Genomic DNA, 22,634 nt, shown 5'->3' with positions numbered 1-22,634 from the left:
CCTTCACTGAAACAATGGTTCTCTCCTTCCTGTGCCAAGCCATACACCAGGTGTCTTTATACCTGTGGGCCGTGTAGACTCTGTGCTGCGCTGTTCCGGTCCACTGATCTGTTTGTCTACCCTGGCAGTGTCTCGGTGACCGGAACTTTAGAACAGGCTGCTTGACTGGGGTGTGGCTGCCCTAGCTGGGCCTCTGTTGACCGTCTCGGCTCTTCTTGGCTCCTGCTATTGGATGCAGGCTCAGCCTGTCCTCTGGCTCTTTGATTGTCAGGCTACACTCTTTCTTCTTCCAGAAGCTCTTATTTCTGACAAAGACCCCGCAGGCTGCATGGCCTGTGCAAACCTCCAGCTAGTCCAGCCCTGGGGCCCTTGTAACCCAGGCTCAATCACATCAGCTGAAGGGCAGGGCCATAGCCAGCTCAGCCTGGGCAGTGGGGTGTGGGCCCCAGCTGGCACACAGCCATCAGGAAGGTCAGGAGGCAAACGGATGCCTGGCCCAGTGGGCAGAGGTGGGTGGCTCCAGATGAATGCTGACTGAGAGCAACTTCCCTTAGGGCCCCACCCCCTCCTCTATCTTGGTTTATTTTTATGTGTATGAGTGGTTTTTTTCTGCATATATGTTTGGGTACCACGTGCATGCCTGGTACCCCTGGAGGTCAGAAGAGGGCTTTGAATCCCCTGTTACAGTTGTGAACTGCTCTGGGGTGCTGGAAACAGAACCTCCATCCTCTGCAAGGGCAAGCAGTGCTCCTAACCACTGGGCCACCTCCCCAGCCCTGCCTCTTTCGAGTTTGTCCTTTGCACCTGGGTTGGAGTTCCGCTCCATCATTTATTACGACGGTTCCGTAGTTACTGAATCCCAGCACCTCACTGTGGGTAGTGAGGGTTGCAGAGGCCCTGTCCTCAGAGGGTAGACTTGGAAAATGGACAAGACGTGTCCAAATGGGCATAATGTAAACCAGTGCTGGGCTCTTGGGGGCTCCAGGTGGCCAAGGCAAGGGCAGGATTATGAAGGAGAGACATGTGCAAATGCCCTGAGCTCACTGCTTGAGGGACCTGCAAGAAACGCATAGCACTGGAGTGCTGGCCGCCAGGGTAAAGACGGCAAGGGTGAGACTGGAGAGCAAGGGAACGGCTGGGAGGCCCAGCCTGTCCTGTGCGTTACCCAGAGTCTTGCCCAGCTCAAACACAGGTAAGAAGGGAGCATGCCTGGAGCACAGGCCTGGGGAGAGAGGCTGGCACGTGAACCTGGGTTTCCTGCCTTCCTGTTTATACTTTGCTTTCTGTGACAGGGCCTGGAGTCACAGGGAGAGGCTGCAGTCTGGGATCCCCTGAGCCTCTGACCCCATGTTGTACTATGTGGTACAGTCTCTTGGAGGGCGCATGGGGGCTGAGTACGGAAAGGTCAGCTCCCAGAAGGACTCCCGTAGGCCCAGGTCAGTTTGCCTGGCAGGGATGGGGATGATTGAGGGGTGGCAGAACCTCTGTTGGTGCCCACTCCTGTTTGACTCTGCCGTCTTTCCCTGCTCGCTTCGACTCCCCGTCGCCTGGAATCTCCTGGTTGCCCCATCTTCCTGGGAGAGCAGATCCTCCCTGTAGTGTTGACCTCCCTGCGGCCTGGAGAGTAGCCAGAAGCCTCATTTGTCATTTTGGCTGTGTGACCTCAGCCAGCTTGCTCCCTCTCTGGGCGCTTAGGGAATCTGAAATACTGGAACCACAGTAGCTAAGATCCCTGATCTAATTCTTGAGGCTTAATTTCCTTCCTGAGTCTCTGCTGCTGGAGCCTGCAGGGCCCAGTGACTTGCCCATCTCCTCTTTCTCTTTTCCTAGGGCTCCAAGACTAAGGGAGACCTAGGACTAGAGGAGACTGACACACACATCCCCGGGGTGTGGAGGGCAGAGCAGAGACTGGGGACCTTAAATGGTTGGTTAGTGTCACATAGGCGTAGTGACTGCAGATACAGTACAAGGCGTTGCCTCCCCCCCCCCCCCCAGCCAGCGGGACACTGACCCTCCTTGCTGTGCTTCTGGGTCCACATAAACTAATGTCTCCTTGTCATTTCTTCTTCGCCCCTGCTTTAGAGAGTCCTCTGTCTTCCTTTGCTTTGGGCCGCAGCTCCGTTGGAGGTTGTGTAAGAGGTTCAAGTTCATCGCCTCCATTGGGAACATGGGTGCCTCGTCTCACAGAGCCCCCCCCCCCCTCATTCTGAAAATGGCCTATAGCATAGCCACCTGGCGTTGCTCTCATCAGTGGACACAATGCTCTCTTCCTCGGTGGCTTGCGCGTGGTGCAGGCCCGAGACCTGTAGTCTCTTTGGAATGAGAGAGGCCTTGACCCCTTGGCTCTCTTTGCTCCCCCCCACCCCCACCCCCAGTGACTCTGGCTAACTGTAAGGGCACCATTCTCTCCCTGACCATGTGACCATCATGAAGACTAATGAAAGGGGCTCAAAGAGGCTGAAAGACTTTTCCACGGTCACGTGGCAGATGAGTAGTTTGGCCAGGATCAGTGTCTACATCAGTCCTGCTATCAGACTTTGCCCAGAAACCATTCTAAGAATCCTGCCTCAGTTTCCCCCATGGCCAGCCTGAACCTCAATAAGGTGGCATGTGCTGTCCCCCGGTGAGCCTCGGCATGAATAGATTTGGACAGTATGTAGGGTGGCCTCCTGACCCCCCGAGAAGTGAATAGAGCCCCCAGGTGACAGGAACCTGTTCCCTCCCTAAATGTAAGGTGCACATAGGATACAGCGTACTGGGGTAGGTACCGAGTGACAGCTGGGAGCAACCTGTGTCAGGGTTCTCCTCCACTGGGCAGGAGTGAGTCCGGAAGAGAGCTTTGAGATGCCCATGGCTGAGTCCTGTGGGTGTGACAGTGGCCACAAGCTCCTAGGGGTGGGGGGTGGAGGGGGCGGAGGGGGCCGCTTGTATGATTCAGCCACAGAGCAGTAAGGAGGGGCTGGCTAGACAAGACTGAGAGAGTGAGGTGGGTGTGGCCTGAGCCAGCCCTGGACATCGGGCACTGGTGGCCTGAGGGCCTGGTATTGCCGTTCATACTCGAGGAGGGAGACACTCTCAATTGGCAAGGCAGGCGGTGCGCTTCTGTCGCCTCCTTGCCCTATAGCAGGTACTGGCCGTGTGACCTTGGGCCGACCTCCGCCCGGCTCTGTCCCGCCTCTCCTTTCCTGTACTGTTGGAATGTTGCTGGGAGGGGAGTGCACCCGCTGGCCGGAGCTCAGCCAGGACTTAGGGTGCCCGTGACTGATGGGCTTCTCATCCTCCTGTCTCCTAGCGGCCTCCCCTTCTTGGGGACGTGGTCACCATGTTCTCCTGTGTGAAGGCTTACGAGGACCAGAACTACTCGGCGCTGAAGCGGGCCTGTCTGCGCAGGAAGGTGCTCTTCGAGGACCCCCACTTCCCTGCCACCGATGACTCACTCTACTATAAGGGCACCCCGGGGCCCACAGTCAGGTGGAAGCGGCCTAAGGTTAGTGTCCAGCTCCCCTGCCCAGGGCAAACGGGCCCCGATCCTCCAGGTAACCATCTATCTGCCCAGCCAGGCCCTCTAGGGCATGGAGTACTCATGGACCAAGGGTGCGTCAGGACTCTACTTTCCTTCCCAGCGTCACTTGGGGTGCATGTGAAATGTCGTGAACGGGCCCTGCATGCACTAAGGCGTGGAGTCATGTGTGAGGGCAAGTTTGCTTTGCTGATTTTTTAAAGTCACTTCTTGTACAAGTGAAAGCGCATACTGTCACCGAGCTGTAAGGAGGGAACAGCGGAGGGCCAGCGTCGCCTGTACCCTGAGTGTTGGTCCAGAGCCCAAGAGCTGCATGCTTAGCAGAAATGACTTGGTTCTGAGTCCTATGTATGGCATGGGCAGAAGCCCTGTGGAGTGGGCTTCCCGGGTGAAGGCTACGGTGCTGGAGGGCACCGGCCCAGGCCCATTCCCAGCCTTCACCACTATGCTGGCCACAGAGAGACAGTCACTGACAGGGGACAGTGTTAAACCAGGTGCTTCCAGGTCACGTGGGCAGGTTGTCACAGCCTCCTCCCTGCCCTGTTCTCAGAACCTCCAGCTGCAGGGTGAGGCCAGTGGGGAAGGTGTAGTCACATAGAGACTTAGGTAGCAGGTGGGACCTGGGGCAAATGAGAGAAACACTGCCCACCACTCCTGTACCTGGCATGTCAGTTCTGAGGGCCTGTGGAGCCATGCAAACCTCTGGTTCCAGCAGCATTCGGCGGGGAGTCAGATTTGTACTGTGCAGTCTCTCTGGTCCTTGGACATCTGGAGAAAAAAAAATGAAATTCCACCTTCATGATTTTTCCCCGACCGCCAGCCTTGGGCATTGCTGTGAACTGGGGCTCTTGGAAGGAAACTGAGGCCAAGAGGAGAAGGGACCACACATCCAGGAGTAATGCCCCTATACCCTCCCCCACCCCCACCTCCGACACCACACCCCGACACCCTGGGTTCTTTGGCCTCAGATCTTGGGGCTCTGGGGAGCTTCTGACTCTGGCTTCCTTGTCTGACCTAGCAATAGGACCTTGGGTCTACTCTTGTGCCTGCTGCCATCTGCTTCATCAAGGCGTGGGGAACAAGCTGCCTCTTAAGGGCCTTTGTAAGATCCTGGTTCCCAGGAGGAAAAGTGGACACCTGAGCCTCCTCCTGCTGCCTCCCCCTTGCTGCCTTGCCCTGACATCTTCCTGAAACTGTGGGCCACAGTCCAGGACGGGCTTCATGAGGCCCCAGGCTTTGGAGGGCAGGCTGGGCAGGGTGGTGACGGGGGCATGCCACTGCTGTGTGACCTGATGGCGTTAACTGCCCTCTTGGAGCCCTTTCCCCTGGGTTTGGGAGTCTCACTGCCTCCTTGGCACTCATCCAGCTGCCGTCCTAGCTGTAACTGAAGAGGAAGGGCAAGCTGCCCACCTTGGCTAGGACACAGCATGTGTGGTTGGCATGGATGGGGACACCATGGGACAGGAGTCGGGCTTAAAGTCTTGGTCAGGAGGCAGGTCAGGCCTGAACCCTGCTGGGTCAGTGCGTTGGGCAGAGGAGATCCCGTGGGCATGGTGCGATGGAAGGGAGTAAGTGTCAGCCGATGGCGAGGCCTACAGTGGAGGAAGTGGAGCAGCCTGGGTCAGGAGTGGGCTGTCCAGACCTTGACCATTACATTACAAGACTGGCCTGGGGCAGCTGTGCTCCCGAAAGGTCCTAGGGCCTGAAAGACTGTAAGCCGAGCGAAAGGCCATTTTTCCCTGCAGCACATTCCAATTCCACTTCCTCTGAAGCACCTGCTTTTTGAGCCAGCCAAGCTTGATCCCAGCCTGAAGTGACCTGTGGCCTTGAGGAAAATGTCCCAATCTCTGGGCCGCGGTTGCTCATCTTTCAGTGTGTGTCGGGTGGGGGGGGAGGGGGGGAGGGGGGAGGGGGGGAAGGGGGGTGGCAGTAATTCTTGCAGAGTATGGTTCCTAGAAGTTGAGGTACTGGGGGTGTCAGACACACGGAGGCAGCAGCAAGCAGCTCTCATCCTTTTTGCCAGCCCCATGGTGAGGAGCCAGAGCTGGCTTGGTACCTTGTCATCCGCTCTGCAGGTGGCACCAGGTCTCCCTCTTGGGCATCCATCTTACTACCTCCTCAGGGTTCCTGTTGGGTTCCTTTCTGTACTAGGAATATCGGCAGCCCCCTCCGCCCCTCCCCCCCAACTGCTTGCTGAAAGACGAGGAGGTGATGGAGGGTTCTGTGGAGCCAGAGATGTGGGCAGAAGCCACTTTTGGTTCTCAGGATTGGGGCTACAGGCTTCTACCCACCCCCCTTCTGCCTTCCCTATGTCAGACATCAGCTTGGGGGTTCCGGATAGAATGCATGGGGGCACAGAGGAGCCCTATGAACAGTTGTCAGTTTTGGAACACCCAGCATTCCTTGAAGCAGCCTGATGTACTCACCTGCTCAGGGGCTCATGCTCTTTTCTGGGAAAGGTGCCACTGTCAAGAGTGCTGAGCACTTGGCCCTTTATAGGAAGGCCTCTGCTCTGCCTATAACTGGGCCTCTTGGGTACCTGCCCCAAGTCTGCTTAGAGCATCAGGGAAGGCCCTGGCCTTAGAGGAGGCAGAGGAGACAGGGGATGGATTGCTGCTGGGAGATGGGGCAGGAAGGGAGGGCAACAGCGGAGGAGACAGCCACCACCCTCTGTGACTTTTCTGTTTTGTCCTGCAACGGCCATTCCTTTTGTGTTCTTAGGCTCAGGAGGAGGCAGGGGGAAGGATAAGGACAATATACTGAAGGTGCAGCTGTGTGCATGGCTGCTTGGCTCTTACACCCAGCACCTTCCCGGTTGGTTGTGTGCCTGGCTCTGCACCAGGTGAAAACCTGAAATTCCTGCTGAGCCAGGAGGGGTGTGGCTCAGCCCTAGTCAGATCTGGGCCAGCTGGTCTAACCCGCTGAGGTGACTGCAGGTTCAGAAGCCTATGCCAAGAGGCATTCTGGTCAGAGGAGCAGCACCCCAGCCTAGGGGGATAGTTCAAGCCAGGGTTCCCAGCAGGTCCTCTGCAGTCCAGTCTAGGGCACTTTGTCATCCCTCCATGCCCGATGGGTAGCCTCTGTCTCCAACTTGCCTCCCTGTGCCAAACACCTCCCTTGCCAGGGAGCCCACCTGCAGGTAGAGAGACCTACAGGCAAAGTGGTGCCCAGGGCCTCAGGTCCAGCTCACGGTTAATAAACAGTCAGAACCAAGAGGCAGGAAAGGAAATCGGTTCGTTCACAGATTTGGCCTTGCCTGCTGCAGCGCTACTCTTCATAGGCCTGACGAAGCAAAATCCCGGAAATCTGCATATGCAGATGAGTTGGCTGACTGGTGAGATTTGTCTTTCCTAGGAGTTGGCTTATCTCTAGGGACTGTCTCTTCTGCAGCCAGAGGGATTTCCTGGAATAATTAAACTGTGTTTTTAGAGCCGCCATTAAAAAGCTGATGTGGACGGGGATGGAAGGTGCATGGGTGGTTTGGCACCAAGGTAGGGTGTGTGTGTGTGTGTGTGTGTGTGTGTGTGTGTGTGTGCGCGCATGTGTGCGCGCGCACGTATGTGTGTGCGTATATAAAGGATGTATTTATGTGTGTAGGGTATGTGTGTGTGTGTGTGTGTAGGGTGTGTCTGTGAATAGAGTGTAAGTGTATGTGTGTGTGTAGGGTGTGTGCGAGTAGAGTGTGAAGGTGTAGGGTGTATGTATATTGTGTAGGGTGTGTGTAGGATTTGCCTGTGTGTAGGGTGTGCATATGTGTATAAGGTATGTGTGTGTATAGGGTGTATGTATGTGTATAGGGGGTGAGTGTAGGGTGTATGTGTGTGTAGGGGTGTGTAGGGGTGTATATGTGTAGGGTGCATGTATGTGTGTGTATGTGGTGTATGATGTGTGTGTGTGTGTGTGTGTGTGTGTGTGTGTGAGTGTGAGTGTGCAGGGGACAGTATTCCTCCTGACTGTGGCCAGGCCTGATTTCATCTTCAATTTGGGGGTGCTTGTTCTCCCAAGCTTCTGCCCACATCTTCCCCACACTTGCGCTGAAGATACCACCTTCCTGTCAGCCTCTCTCATCTCACTGGTCTCATGCTGTCACCTCCCTGTTCTCCTGGAGGCTCAGGCCCGGCTTGCTTGTTCCAGCAGCCTGCCTGTAATGGGGCCTGTCCCTAACGTATGTGGCCAGTCAGGAAAGGCCTTGTCTTACAGTGGTGGGCAGGGCCTAGACATCTCTTCCCCGTGGTCTTATTGACACACAAGGTGGTTTCCTCATGTACAGGACCCAGCGCACCTAGATGGAGGCGAGAGAGCAGACTGTTGGGTTTGAATCTTAGTTCATCCTGCTGTGTGACCCTGGACACGTGGCCTTGCTTCTCTGCGCTTGGTGCCCTTGTCTGTGAAAGAGCTGTCAGGAGTACCCTGTCCTCAGAGTGCTCCTGCCCTGCAGGAATCAGTCCTTAGCTGTCTTTGTGATGTTTTCTCAGAGCTGACTCAAGGTAGATCCCAGACCTCAGATAGATCCTAAGTCAGAGATGACGATGCAGGTGGATGCTCAGAGATGGGACAGAGGCCGAACTCCAGAACCCCATCTTTCCCAGTCTTCTTTCCAAGGCTGGGGTGGGCATGGTGGAAGGGTGTTCTGGGTCCAGAGCCAGGCTGGTCCAGCTGTGCAGTGGCAGGGAGAGCCCAGGCTGGGCACCCAGCCAACCCACTCTGCCCTGTCTGCTCTCTCGGTTGTGCTTGACCTTGGATATCTCTGCCTCCTCTGGAGCAGGACCGGGGATGGGGGGGGAGGGTGGGGCTCCTGTCTGTCACGGGACTGACTGGGAGGCCCTGAGGTGGATGAGCACATTGATTCACCTCCTGATGCGTCCTTGGTGACAGCAGGTGCTGTGGATGTGAAGCCCCAGCCCCCCATCCTTCCTCCTTTCTGGGGAGCCTCCGCTGCAGGAGCTGAGACACCCTCTGACTGGGAAGCTGGGAGGGTGCAGCTGAGTGGGAGAAAAGATTAGGAGGAGGAAGCCGGGCTGAGGGAGCTTCCTGGGAGTGGCCTTGCGGACAAGAAGCAGGCCCCCTGCCTGGGTTTCCTCTGTTCAGAGAGAGCAGGACTGCAGACCAGTGCCTTGGAGGAGCCACCGTGCAGCTTGGCGCTGGCTCCCCCATAGCCTCAGCTAAAAGTTCTCCCAGCTAGTGCCCTTGGGGACATTACCCTTCCTGGCCCTGTCATTCTGATTTTGAGTTTTGTTTTCTGAGCAGATGAGTCCCAAACACCTTATCGAGATCCCATTATCCCAATTTTCCCTGAAGAATGTCCCGCTGTCACCACCATCTGTAGAGGCCACACATAGCCCTGTAGGGCCAGTAAGAGGATGAGCATTGACGTGGGTTTGCATCTGCAGCAAGTGGCAGGCAGGAACCGAGTTCTGCCTTCCAGGCCTCTCCTGCCCTCTGCTGGCTGCCTGTGAAAGGGCCTCAGCTGCTGGGTGTGGCAGCAAGCGCCCACGAACCTAGTGACTCCAAAGCAGGCAGAGGCTTCTAGCTCTCCTTATGTGCCTGGGACATTGGGGTATGACTTTTCCTGGGGATGTAAAGAGGGCACTTACAAACCAAAGAAAGGGCTCTGCCTTAGGCTAACCTGGGGGAACCAGTGAGTTGCAGGGGCTACTTACAGGACCATGTGTGGCTGTGCCACCAAGAAGTCCACTCCCAAAAAATTTTATAGTAGCGATGAGGACCTGGGCGAGGAGTGGGGAGCGTGGGTGTTTCACAGTGTTTCACAGCTGGGCCTGGGCCTTGCACCCCACACGGGCTGATCTCCCATCCTCTTTCCTGCTGATGCAGTTTCACAGCTTTCAGATGTGTCTGTAAGTCTGTGAGACACTTAGAGGCCATTGTAATACAATGAAATCTTTTTACAGAGGTTGAGGGGTTCTGTGAAGGTCTGCTGCATCCATTTCAAGTAAATGCAAATTAATCTGGGGCTTATCAGCTAAAGGGACCTCCTGGGCTTTACAGCGTGATGCAGTGCTACCACGTGTTTGTGCCTTTAGGAGAGCAAGGATGGGGCCAGTGAGGCAGCCCAGCTGATAAAGTGATTGTTAATTGAGCCTGGGTGTGCGTTTGATCCCGGGGACCCAAGTAAAGATGGAAGGAGAAAACTGAGTACTCAAAAGTTGCCCTCGCCCATTTTTCCCAGCCACACATGGCTGCCTTTGCAAGTCACATCCGCAGCTCAGTCCCGGCAGCACACACGCCCCACCTCCCCACAGGGGAGAGAGGTAAAAGTCAAACTGGAGCGGGTGTTAATTACAGCCCACTCAGAACAAGTTTAATCTCAATATTTTTCAACTTCACGGTTCTGTTTCCTGATCACTCCCGTCCCCGCCCCCGTATTTTCAGAGGTTGCCACGAATCAAGGTTATTTGTGACTCCACCATCCGTCAAAGCTCAAATAATCTGTGTCAGGAAGGGAGAAAAGATCTACAGCTCACCGCAGGGCCTCTGGTCTCTCTGCCTAGCCCTTACCTGCGGCGGGGAGCGAGGGGAGGAGGGGAGGGGCGGGGGTAGGAGAGGGCAGGAGGAGTGGAGCAGCAGGAGGCAGGAGGGGAGCGGCGGGAGCAGCCTGCACCTCCCTATAGTTCACCCCTTTGGGGAACAAGTGTTCCGGCTTGAGGCCTTCCAGGAGCTCCCAAACACACACCTTTCACTTTGCCTTCTTTAGGCAGGCCCGCCTCCTCTGAGCAGACAACTCACCCTCCGGTTGTCACTCTTAGCCAGGGGCTTGTGGCTGCCAACCACAGCTTTCTTACAACTCTGTCCCCGTGTGTGCTACTTTCAGAGATTGCAATATAGTCTCTGACCAGTCCATCTGCTATTTTGGAGGTATCCGGGTACCCACCACATGGATGCAAACAAGGATACATCCCTTACTATATCATATGGGCATGCAAAAGAATGATACTAAATTGGTTGATTTAATATTGTTTAACTTAAAACTCTCAATGCATAATTTTACATAAATTTTAAAACAAAATAATTTAAAAGTTAAATTAAAAAAAATTATTTATTATGTATACAGTGTTCTGCCTGCATGAACACCTGCAGGCCAGAAGAGGGCATTAGATCACATTATAGATGGTTGTGAGCCACCCTGTGGTTGCTGGGAATTGAACTCAGGACCTCTGGAAGAGCAGACAGTGCTCTTAACTTTTGAGCCATCTCTCCAGCCCCTAAAAGTTAAATTTTTAAAAAAATCTTTGATTTGGTATCACATAGAAGCCTGTTAGCCTGGGCTTTCTCCTAGGGGTCTGCCACAGTCTGATTTTTTTTTTTCCCTTGAGCACAGAAGGCTCAGCCTCAGCCGTACTGTCTGAGGGCCCATGCACCTGTCGCCTCAATTAGGAGCCATGCACTCCTAGAATTTCCCCCACAGATGCTCCGCCATGATTTGTCTTTGGTTCTGTCTGGTCTCTGTTTAGGTCTCACTCGTTGCATAACTTTTTCTGGGAGATATGAAGAAACTTCTCCTCACCTGCTTGGGAGGGCACGGGCAGGTCAAAGAAAGGGTTTTGTTCAAGGCAAACATGCTGGACCAGTGAGTTTAGTGGAGTTAATGGGGCAGGCACAGTTCATAGGCAGCCGTACCACCCGGGAATCCCAGTCAACGGTTACCTTAGGGAGTGACAGTGACAATATCAGGGCTGGGGGTGCAAAGCCTCAGAGGATCCTGTGATGACCACCTCTCCCCAGGGCCTCTGAGACTGTGAGGCTTGTGGGCCGCTCCCCAGCCCCAAGGGACTTCGGATAGGCCTGAGTTCACAGGTCATCACAGCTGATGGGCTTTTAGACAGAGATGACTTTGTCAAGCCCAAAGGAAACAGCTGTATCCCAGGCACCACACTCAGCTCTCATCTGTGAAATGGGCACAGTGCTCGGTTCTCAGGGTCATGGTGTCAGCGTTATGTCTGAATCTTCCCCCTCCCCGCCTTCTCACCTCCTCTCAGCCCTGTGGAATGGAACGAGACACTGATGAAGAGGAGGCCTGGGCGGGCCTGCTGGCAGAAGACACACTCACAGCTCTGAGAAAACTTTAATCTGGGCAGGGAAAGGGAACCCCTCCGGCCTAGAGCTGCCGAAGCCTGGCCCACATGGGAGTGTTAAGCTCTGAGGGGGCTGTGACGGTTGTGCCTGGCTGTTCTCCTGGGCTGGGCCTGTGCTGCTATCTGCTCCGTCAGAAATCCAGTGAGCCGGCATCCAGCTCCAGCCTGGGCAGTGAGTGGGTCAGACCTTGTGGGAGGCAGGGAGCTGTGCTATCAGAGTGTGTCTCCTGCTGCAGAAACCAAAGCCACACTTTCCCCTGACTCCACAGTACTGCCTTGTGGGCCTTTGAGGGCAACCGCGGAGAGTGGAGAGGTGGGAAAACTACCAAGCTTCCAGGAGCTGGGGTGGGGGCAGGGCCCAAGTACTGCCAGCCATGACAGCCCCAGCAGCTGTCACAGCCTGGTACCTAGCATGTCCTGTGCCCCTGCAGCCATACTTTCCAGTTCCCATAGAAAATCAAGGATTTCAGCCCCACTTTGGAGATTTATGTGTCTGCTGCTCATCCTTAGAATGCACTGGCAACCCCGTCACTGCCTGAAGTTCCTCTTTTTTTTTTTTTTTTTTTTTTTCTCATCATGAGTCCTTTGTGGAGTTTGTCACTTGACAGCACTGTGGCTGGTCTCCAGGGCTGGATGGCCAGGGAGATCCACTCAAGGCAAGAAGATGGTGCTCTAGGGCCCAGCACTCTGAGGTCCTTCCTCAGACACCGTTCATCAACACGCCTTAGTGGAAAGGAATTTGGGAAAGCTGTATTTGGGCTTAGGTTGGCTATATCCCTCCCTTCTGTGGGAGAGGGGGCTGGTGACGCTCTGTAGAGCCAGTGAGCCCTTTTCCTGCCATGGAGGAGAACCTGTGCCCTCAGGTCCTCATGCCGTTCCCCTCCGTCTCCACAGGATATCTGTGATGATCCCCGACTCTTTGTAGACGGCATCAGCTCCCATGACCTGCACCAGGGCCAGGTGGGCAACTGCTGGTTTGTGGCTGCCTGCTCGTCACTCGCCTCCCGAGAGTCACTCTGGCAAAAGGTGAGTCCTGGGGCCCGGTGGGTGCAGGGCTATTCACACAGCCCACGGCTCTCGCTGCCTGACAGGTGTGTGGCATCGGTGAGGCGCTTCCGGAAAGCTTGGTGTGGGGATGGGCTGAGTCAGAGTTCACAGGTTGGCCTGTCCTCACCTGGCTAGCCTGGGATGCTCAGAGTAACTCCCAAGGTGATTCGGATGTGTCCCCTCCCCACTACTGAGGGACAAGTGTCTGTGGAGCAGAGAATCCCCCCCCCATGAAGTGTGCACACTGCCTGTGGCATCCTCAGTGTGGGGACACGACTCAGCACACAGTAACTGATGTCTATCTGTGTGCTGTGGTCCAGTTGCTGTCTTCTTCTGGGCCTCGGTTTTCCCAGTTGCTCAGCAGGGTGTGGTCTGTCTGGACAACTCCGTGTTCTGAGATTCCTGGGTTTGTGTTGTTGATGTTCTGGGCCAGGGATAAAGTTTTGGCACTTTGGGGCCTGGACCTGCCACTTGAACCTTTGTGGCAGCACTCAGCAAGAGGCCTTAAATACAGTACTTAAAATAAATACCTTCCTGAGGAGGCCATTTTCAGTTCAAAACTAGTTGGAATGTATGAAACTCTGCATGAGATGAAGGAAAAAAAAAAAGAGGATGAGGAAGAAGAGGAGGAGGAGGAAGAGAAAGAGGAAGAAGAAAAGAGGAGGAAGAGGAGGAGATGCTGTTCTTGTAGGACCCTGGCAGTGTGACTCTCCGTCAGTGATGACCACACTGGCCTGTATTATAATAATTACTATTTGTACAACATCCAAATGTTCCAGGCAGGGGAGATGGCTCAGCAGGCAAAGGCCCATGCCATCAAGCCTGAGTTTGATCCCCAGGACCCACAGGTGGAGGGAGAGAATAGACTCCCACAAGTTGCCCTCTGACTTCCACATGTGCCCCGATACATAAGTAAACAAATAAATAAGTTTAAACATATAAAAATGAAGTGTTTCCATGAAACAGGAATCAAGGAATAGGGTTAAGTTTTTTCCTTGATTTCCTAGGCATCCCTCAGCCATCAGAGGGAGCTGTGGCCTTAGCCAAAGCCAAGACCATACATAGCAGGTACTGTCACCCTCTCCCAATCCTGGACAGGGTGTGGGCCCCTAGCCACCCAGTAGGTGTCCCTGTCAGGGACACAGCAACTGAGTGGTGTGGGCCCTCGGTGCTAAGGTAGAGTCCACTGCCATGGCTGGGAAGTCTATGCTGGACACCCTCACATACTGGAGGACCACAGAGGATGTGTGTGTTGTGGGCATCAAGCACCAGAGAGGATTCAGGCCTCAATGCTGCAGCCTCCAGCACCGACTCTGAACCAGGGCTGCAAGGCCTCGGCTTGGGGCTGGAGGGGCATCTGGGCCCTGTGTGCTGCTCCACCCTGCCCTGTAATTGCCTGTTTATCTGCATCTCCCCTCTAGGTGAGCTCCCCAGAGGCAGAGCTGGCCCAGTCTGCCCTTTCTTGCTGAGCCTGCCGTGGTAAGCAGGGAGAGACCTAGAGAGCTTGGGGAACAGAGAGGCTGCCATACTTTAAACCCAGTTCAGAGCTATGGCTCCAAAGCTGACCTTGCCACCTGCCCATTTCCCTGGGTGTCTGATTGACAGGAGCCTGACCGGGCGCTAGCTGTGTCTCACTGTCCTCGCCTCCCAGGCCCCACTCCCTGTCTAGCTGGTGGAGGAGGTGGCTTGCTTGTGGGCAGGCCTGTTTCTCATCAGTGTGGAACCTCAGCTTTCTGTAGGGCTGAGACTTCAACCACCATGGTCTTCTAGGCAGATTATCAGGAGTTTGCCCCCCTCCCCCAGGGGTGGAGGTGGGGGATAGCTGGGCAAGGTTGGGTGCTTTAGGCTAATTGCATTCCACCTCTGAGTGCTACCATGGTGACAGCCTGTGGTTCACGCAAGGAGGCCCTGGGGAACTCATTACTGTGCCTTACATCCCCTGCTGTCCCCACTGACTGGGCTCTGTTTGTTGTCACCCCACTAGTTCCGTCCTGTTGCCCTGTGGGGCCTCCCTTGCCCTACTCTGTTTTTTTCCCCCTGGAAGGGCTGGAGGGGAGGGGTCAGAACCTGAACCCTCGACCCAAGTGGTACATCCCAGGGCTGAGCCTCAGGTGCAGATATGTCAGGCCTGGGACATTCTTGCCTGTCCTCTAGGAAGCTGCTGCTTTTTTCCCTAGACTTCATGATGGCCTGGGGCCAGTGGGCACAGGATTCAAAGCCAGCCAGACTGAGTCTTTTCTGGCTGCTAGTCACGGACTTTGGGCCTCCGTGTGAACCTGACTTTCCAACTTTTCATGGACAAATCCTAGGTGTTTAGAAGTTCCTTCTTTGCACATTTGGCCCTCTTCCCTTCTGCGACCCACCTAATTATCTGTTCTGCAGGGCTCCCTCTCTTATGGGCTCCCAGAGGTTCAGTATGCCGTCCCACCCCCCAGTTCAGCAGGTTGTTCCCTAAGGCAGACAGTGGATTTGAGGTGACCCAGACCCTGGGAACCCACAATTAGAATGTATTCACATTAAATACTTGTCACCAGGTTCAGCTTAGGCCAGATCCAAGGCTCTCCTGGAGCTGCAGCTCCAAACATGGGATGGGCCTGCTGCCTGCTCTCAGCTTCCCAACAGGAGAGACAGAAGTGAAGAAGAATATACCTGTGTTGGAGGTGGGGAGTGAGCCATGGCATTGGCAGTCCTGGACAGTGTTGGGGAGAGCCAGGAGGTCCTGAGGCCAGGCAACAGTCTTTGTGGCCAGTTTATTTTTTATTTTAGTTTATTTTTACTGTCATTTTTTTAATTTTTAATTTTAATTTTATTAACTTAATCAGATTACAACTCAATTGTTATCCCATCACTTGTATCCTCCCATTCCTCCCTCCTTCCCTCCCTCCTTCCCACTTTCACCCTATTCCCCAGTTTTCAGAGACTGCGGGCAGCAAGGTCTTGAGTTCAAGGCCTGCTCGGCCTGCTCATGAAATCCTGCCTCAGTCAGAACAAAAAACAACGATAATACAGCGAATGTGTCCCACCCTGTCCCAGCTCGTGCCTCAGTTATGAACTGGTTCCTTGAGAAGTGGTGACTGGAGGATTTAACCGTAGCCTGGGTACACGGTACATCCTGGGCGCTGGAAGATGTGAAATACAAGCAAGTGACTTTCACCATCCACAGACTTAGCGGGTTCCTCATTTCCTTCTAGTCTTTTCTCTGCTGGGGCTGAGGAGTTTCAGCACACACTTCTGCAGCCACAGGGCCTACATAAGAGCAGCCTTTCTCTCCTGAGTCCCATCCTCCATCCAGCCTTGCGTGGCTCCTCACAGGGCCTGTCAGGTGGCTGGCTGCCTGAGCGGCATCTAGGTCTTTCTTCCCTCACTGGCCGCAGCATACCACACACAGCTCTTTGCTGGCTCCTGCCACCCTTCCACCTGCCGGGCCTGTGAGTCCCCATGGCAGCAGCCACACATCCTTCATGCCAGCTCCCTGCAAGGTGGACCCCTCTGCCCGCCCCGGTGTAGGCCAGGCCTCCCTAGAGGCCCTGGATCCATGTTAGAAGAATCGAGCCCCTCCCCCTTACCACAGGATGCAGAAACCCAACTCCTTCCCCCTACCTGTGTCTGTGCAGATGCTTCCCCTGCCTCAGCCTCTGGCGTTGCTGGCAGCCCTCTGTGCTGGCCTGTTGCCTGGCACAAAGTGCTTGCCACCTCTGATTTCTCAGCCTTCCTGGAGATCATTGTGTCTGTAAGGTTAACACCTGCCCTCTGCTCTTGACCCCCCCCCCCGCTTCCCCCCCCATAACTCTTGTCATAGATCTTGGCCTCAGCTCCATCCATCTTCAGCCTCACCACTTGTTGGCTTGCCCGCAGCTTGTCTAGAGCCCCTTTCCCTGAAGTGCTTCACACTCACCTCTGTGTCACCTTCTAGGCCCCTGAGTACCTTAATCACCTTTAGTCCTTGTCACTCACTCACTCACTCACTCATTCATTCATTCAACATTCAACATTGAGCATGTCTGAACAGTGATGAAAAAAAAAAACAGACACAACACCTGCCCTGTCAGGGTATCTGGTCCTGTGGAAATATCCTAGACACGAAACAGGGTCTGGGGTCCAGTTCCGTGCAAAAGTTCCTGCCTGCCCTATGCATAGTTCGAGCTTTCATCCCCAGCACCCTCCTCACACACATCAGCTGTCACGTCACACACGCTCGCTTGCACTCTTATTCACACTCATGCACACCACTCTCTCTCTCTCTCTCTCTCTCTCAAACACTTAAGCAGACACGCAAATACAAATTGGGCTTGCCACGTGGCTAGGTAGGAAGCGGAGCCTGCTGCCTAACAACCCGAGTTCAGTCCTGGAACCCATGTGGTGGATTGAGAAACCGATTCCCTCAGGTTGTGCCCTGACCTCCACATGCCATACGTGTACACACAGTGAACAAATACAGTGGGAAAAAAATTTTTTTTTAAAGATTAGAATGTAGTGCTGGAAGCACAGAGCTATTTCTCTTTGGAGAATAAGTAGACGTTCCTCAATAATAGCTCTCAGCCACGTTGTCCTGAAGGCCGGCGGGTGAGCAGGCAGCTTGACTTCATCTCCGTCCATGCTGCGTTCTGGAATTGCTGCTAGGACTCACCCCAGGGGTTGAAGTTGATTTCTTTTTCTCAGCACTCAGGAACTGAACCCAGAGTCTTGTCCATGCTAAGTGAGGGCACTACACTGATACCGCTGACAGATCCTCTGCTGTCATCCTAAAACCTGCACTGGGGAGGCCGAGGCAGGAGGATTTGGATATTGAAGCCAATGTAGGCAGCTTACTGCGCTCCCGCCTTAAAGGAACAGGTCTAGAGGGCGTGGTTCAGCTAGAGAGGCCTTGAGTTCAGTTCCCGGCACTGCATAAAACAAACAACCCCAAGTAAAAACAGCCTGCCATGATGACTCATACTTGTAACCCCAGCATTTGGGAGGCTCAAGCAGGAGAATTGCTGGGAGTTTAGGGCCACCCTGGATGGCTACACCTTGAGACATTGTCTCAAACAAAACAAAACAAGTAAGCTGCCCATCATGGTGTGCTCTGCTGTTCATAATCCCAACATCCACTGATTCACCTGGCCTCCACCTAGCGGTGTGATGTGCTTGGGTCCCCGAGATCCTTCGATTGTTTTCAGTTACTACGCCTCACCCCATGCCTCTTTCCTGTGGGTGACATCCCGAGACAGCAGCATCTCTCTGCCTGACTTCCCAGAAGCGCACACAGACTCCAGTTCCGCCATCTGTCCGCATAAACTGTCTGGGTTCTGCCTCCCACCGACCCTCGCCGGTAATGTAAGTCTCCAGACTCTTCCCTGACCTCATGTCTCCTAGGGGGAGGGGCAAGATCCGTGTAGGCCAAAATGGCCGGTAGGATTTTGGTGGAAGTGAGAGCCGGGCCTGTAGCTATGTGGTGCAGTGTGTGTGGTAGGACCGATCAAACCACAGCCTCCGGGAGCAGAGCCAGCCATCTGTCTGGCAGACGATTTGGGACTTGAGAGTTGCAGGTTCGGATGGGAGGTGACAGCTGGGCTCGGTGCTGATGTTAAAGGAGAGGAAGACACCCAGGGCATTTGGGAAGCAGGACTGACGGGACTTGGCAGGTGGCCACAGGAGAATTGGGAGCAGGGGAGGACGCAACGATGGCACCAAGTAGGCTTGGCTGACTACAGGAAACTAATGATGTGCGACACTGGTGCTACCCTGTCCCCTCTTGCCGGACGGGGTCTTCGGTTACCTCCACGTGTCTGTCTAGAACTCCCACCTAGCTCCCAACAGCCCTGCGGAGTACCACAGCCTTCACAAACAAGCACGCCTCCAGCTTGCCACCACCACTGTAGTCAAGGTGGTTGCCACAGCAGTTGACATCAGGGCTCTGGTCCCCAGGGAACCTGTCACCCTCTAGCCAGCCCACAGCACGGCATTACCACTTAGGAGGCAGTTGGGCTTACACTCATGTGCGTCTCCTGCTCTGAGAACTGGGTGGGGCCAGAGAGGGTCAGTGGCGACAAGGGGAGGCTGGAAAGGGAGGCGGGCCTTCAGGTGGCCTCTTCTCTTGGCGTCTGAGGATCCAGCCCACTTGATTCCTTGACGTTGGCGGGAGCAGCGGCAGTGGCAACAAGCTGTAGCACTTAGGCCATGGCAGAGGACGGGCCACAGAAGCAGCAGCTGGATATGCCGCTGGTCCTAGACCAGGACCTGACCAAGCAGATGCGGCTGCGTGTTGAGAGCCTGAAGCAGCGCGGGGAGAAGAGGCAGGACGGCGAGAAGCTGCTCCGGCCGGCTGAGTCCGTCTACCGCCTTGACTTCATCCAGCAACAGAAGCTGCAGTTTGACCGCTGGAACGTGGTCCTGGACAAGCCGGGTAAGGTCACCATCACGGGCACCTCGCAGAACTGGACGCCCGACCTCACCAACCTCATGACACGCCAGCTGCTGGACCCCGCTGCCATCTTCTGGCGCAAGGAAGATTCCGACGCCATGGATTGGAATGAGGCGGATGCCCTGGAGTTTGGGGAGCGCCTGTCTGACCTGGCCAAGATCCGCAAGGTCATGTATTTCCTTATCACCTTTGGCGAGGGCGTGGAGCCTGCCAACCTAAAGGCCTCGGTGGTGTTTAACCAGCTCTGATGACAGCCCTTGGCTGCCGCCCTGCCTCTGGCCCACAGCTCTCCCCTGCCTGGACCTCCTTCCTCCTGTGTATTTTGGGGACATTCTTCTAGCTGCTCCTTCTGTGCTCATCTTGGCCAGAGGCCCCCTGAGTACCCCTCTTTTTCCCTGGTGCCAATGCGACGGCTCACAGGGATCTCCCACGGCTCTGTAGTCTAGAAGCTGGACACTGCTACTATAGACAATAGAGGAGGCCTCATTGGGCCACGTGGGCAAATGGATGGGCCTCTTGGACACCTGCCATCTCTGCTTTATTGTGGTGGAGAGAGAGGGAGACTGAGAGAGCAAGAGACTGACCAAGAGATCCAAACGGCCAGCCACTGATTTTCTTCGGGGACGGAAAACTGAGGCATGACAGCAATGACAGGAACCGCCTTCTGGGGAACCTGGCAAGAAGGCATTTGCCCCTGCTGGCCAAAGCTGGAGGAGCCAGGAGGTGAATGCCCAGTAGCACTCTGGCATCAGGAAGATGATGCTTCTCCCAGTGTCGGCGTCAGCCCACTGTGACCTTAGGGCCTTCAAGACACTGGGCAGGGTGACAGCAGGGATGACAGAGCTTGATGTGACTGGCAGAGGGTGGCTGGCTTTGCAGGTCTGGTTCGGGTTTCTATGGAGAAGTGAAAGAACACGTAGGAATTGATGTAGCCCTAGCTACCCACACACATATGTATACTGAGAGGTAGTGTGCTATATTTGTATGGATGCATGCCCAAAGGCTATTCCTGGTAAGGGGTAAGGCTAACTTTAATCGTTGAGCTGGTCTGGTTCATGGGCTCCGTGGAGGTGATGCTGACTAAGCCCTCCTTGGCGCAGTGCTTTTTAAACTGGGAGACTGAGGCTCAAATGGTGAAGCAGAGAACCGAGTTAGAGGGATCCAGGGCTTTGAGCTAGAAACACTGATGGCCCTGTTAGGAAGGCTGGCCTCTGCCGCTTGCTGGTCAGGGACACGGGTGTTGTGTCCTTGCTGTCACCTCTCTGGGCATCTCCTGGCTGGTCTCCTGGAGCGGAGGCACATGGGTAAGGCTTGGGGGCAGTTAATGATGGCTGATGGCTGAAGTGGGCTCGAGGTTATGCCTAGTGCTGGCCTCGGAGGCCATCCAGGGCAACCCACTCACCAGGGCGACAGGAAAACAGTTATGAGCAGATTCAGTCCTAGCCCAAGGCTCATTTTCCCTCACCCTGCACATGCTGAGAGCCTCCCTTTGGAGACGCCTCACCTGCCACATGGCATCAGCCAGGGGCACCTCAGCAGTGCCCCTCCCCCACTCTGTCTCAAGGCTGCCTCCACCTGGGATACCAGTGCATCAAGATCTGAAGGTAGGAGCTGTCCCAGGGGCTGGGCTGCCAGGAGGGCAAGCCCCAGCTCTGAGGCAGGAGATAGGCTGGGCTGCAGCACTGGTCTGTTGTACTGGTGGCTCTGCTCTGTACCGTACCTGCGGAAGCACTGGCCTGTGCTTCTGGACCCTGCTGACTCTAGGGAGTTGTGCCTAGACAGTGCCTCTACCTTTCTGCCTCTCTCTCTGACCTCTCCCTAGAGCTCTATACACCCCCTTGGTTCACACTGCCTGTCCCCTAACTCTGCCTCACTCCATCTGCCCTTGGGGAGCTGCGTGTCTCTGCTGTACCTGTCACACGTCTCCAATAAAGACTGCGTGCCCTCACCTCTGCAGTGTGGTGTGGTGTGGTGTGCCTCCGTGATGCGCTTTGTTTCTCTCACTGCAAGCTCATAGCATCGGAAGCCTTTCCTCGAGGGGCATGGCAGTTCTGAGGAGCTCCACCCTGCCGACCTTCAGGATGAGGGTGAACAGTGAGGTCCTTCATCAGGACTGGGCTTCACCTGTCTTAGGGCTCCTAGCTGTCTCGCAGGTACCAATGCAGCCTCTGGGGTATAAAAGAGCAAGCTGAGGCCATGCTTGTGGGCAGGGACCACAGGAATGGCTGAGTGTAGTGAGTGGGTCTGATAGCAATTTAGTCTGCTCTTGGTCACTGCTGGGTTCTGTGTCCCCTAGGAGCTCCTGGCTGTCTCCTGGGCTTGACCTTCCAAATAGAGTCCCTGATTCTGGGCCATGTCTTCAAAAACTTTCTCCTCTGATCCTGGCATTGGGGTAGCTGTAGGTGGTGTTCAGCTCTCATCATCTTCTCATACTCACCCATTTTTGGGTAAGGACAACTGAGGCCCAGTGGGAGAGGCCTCCATCCTGGGGCATAGACGGGTAGACTGGGAATCCGGCTCTGAGCCCTTGGACCTTTAATCCCATGACTGTGACCTCCTGAGACAGGCTGGGGAAAGATGCTCGCCCACCTCTTCTGAGGACCCAGGCCTATTAGGATGGCTTCCTACAGAGGAAGATGTAGCAGTGAGGTCCCTCATCAGGACTGGGTTTCCCACAGTGCTCCATGGGTTGGCTTTCCCTTAGCTTCCGAGTATGTGGGGGCGGGGGTCTCCCCTTCACTTTTGGCACCTTGCCCCTACTCTTGGCTTTCAGAGACACTTCCCTGAGCTGCCTCCTCATGGCTCAGGAGCCTCTGTGTTGCCTTGTGTCCCTCCCCAGACTATCTCCATCCATTTTATCCAGCCAGCCTTGAAGCTGGCCTCTGAGAGGGCCAAAGTCTGGGGGAATCGTGGAAGGAGGAGCCCTGGAGCCTCCGCTTGCCAGAGAGCCAGTGTCTGTAGCTGTGGGGCCCTCTTCTACCAGCTACTGACCTGCCGTACAGCCCCAGGCAGCCTCTCTAGGCCCGTTTCCTACCTGGTAGTCAGTGGTGCTTCCCAACAGTTCTGAGAAGGTCAGATGACGAATGTCAGAAACGCAAACACCCTGGGAGTCACCTGCTTTCCAGTGACTAGTTGTGACTCCGACAGACTCCATAGCATCTTGAGAAGGCTTGGAAGGTCCGTTTACTGAACAGGAACTTGAGGTTCAGAGAGGTGAAGGGCGTTGCCCAAGACTGCACAGCAGGCCAGTGCTGATGGCAGCAGGTGCTGTGAAGGGACAGGCAGATGCCAGGCTGGGCTCTGTGGTCCCAGAGAGTAGTAATGGAGTGAGTTCACCCCCATTATAATAATCAGGATCAGATGTCCCACTGTGCCTAGAGAGTGGAAGGCCAGAGTCCTCCTGCCCTATGAGCAGGTCACTATGGCCTGAGCAGTGTTGCCCACCCCCGAGCTCTGCACTCACTGTTCCAGGACATAGGGATGGTGTGTGTATCGGAAGCCTGGGGAATTTGAAGCGTGTCAAGTCAGAAACTAAGACTTGAAGAATACCACAGCAGAGACTACTGGGTTTGAG

General features: G+C 55.0%; 2 protein-coding genes across 3 annotated transcripts in view; both read left to right on the top strand.

The window, feature by feature from the left end:
* CAPN5 (calpain 5) overlaps positions 1 to 22,634 on the top strand; it is a 57,457-nt gene that overhangs the window by 13,302 nt on the left and 21,521 nt on the right. Inside the window, exons 1-3 of one of the 2 annotated variants that reach the window (XM_084801570.1) lie at positions 2,993 to 3,127; positions 3,293 to 3,487; positions 12,505 to 12,636. In XM_084801570.1, the coding sequence (XP_084657696.1) occupies positions 3,323 to 3,487; positions 12,505 to 12,636 (297 nt within the window). In that variant the 5' untranslated portion in view covers positions 2,993 to 3,127; positions 3,293 to 3,322. Of the gene's footprint in view, positions 1 to 2,992; positions 3,128 to 3,292; positions 3,488 to 12,504; positions 12,637 to 22,634 lie in introns of those variants that run through there. The other variant, XM_084801571.1, reaches the window with a different exon arrangement.
* OMP (olfactory marker protein) lies at positions 17,168 to 21,009 on the top strand. The gene has a single exon (XM_084754155.1). The coding sequence runs from the start codon at positions 18,817 to 18,819 to the stop codon at positions 19,306 to 19,308; it is 492 nt and encodes a 163-aa protein (XP_084610281.1). The 5' UTR covers positions 17,168 to 18,816; the 3' UTR covers positions 19,309 to 21,009.

Source organism: Acomys minous (genome assembly GCF_964271855.1).
Source record: "Acomys minous genome assembly, chromosome: 2".
Taxonomy (NCBI): domain Eukaryota; kingdom Metazoa; phylum Chordata; class Mammalia; order Rodentia; family Muridae; genus Acomys; species Acomys minous.
Note: the sequence above shows the minus strand (reverse complement) of the source record. Positions and strands in the feature narration are given on the sequence as shown.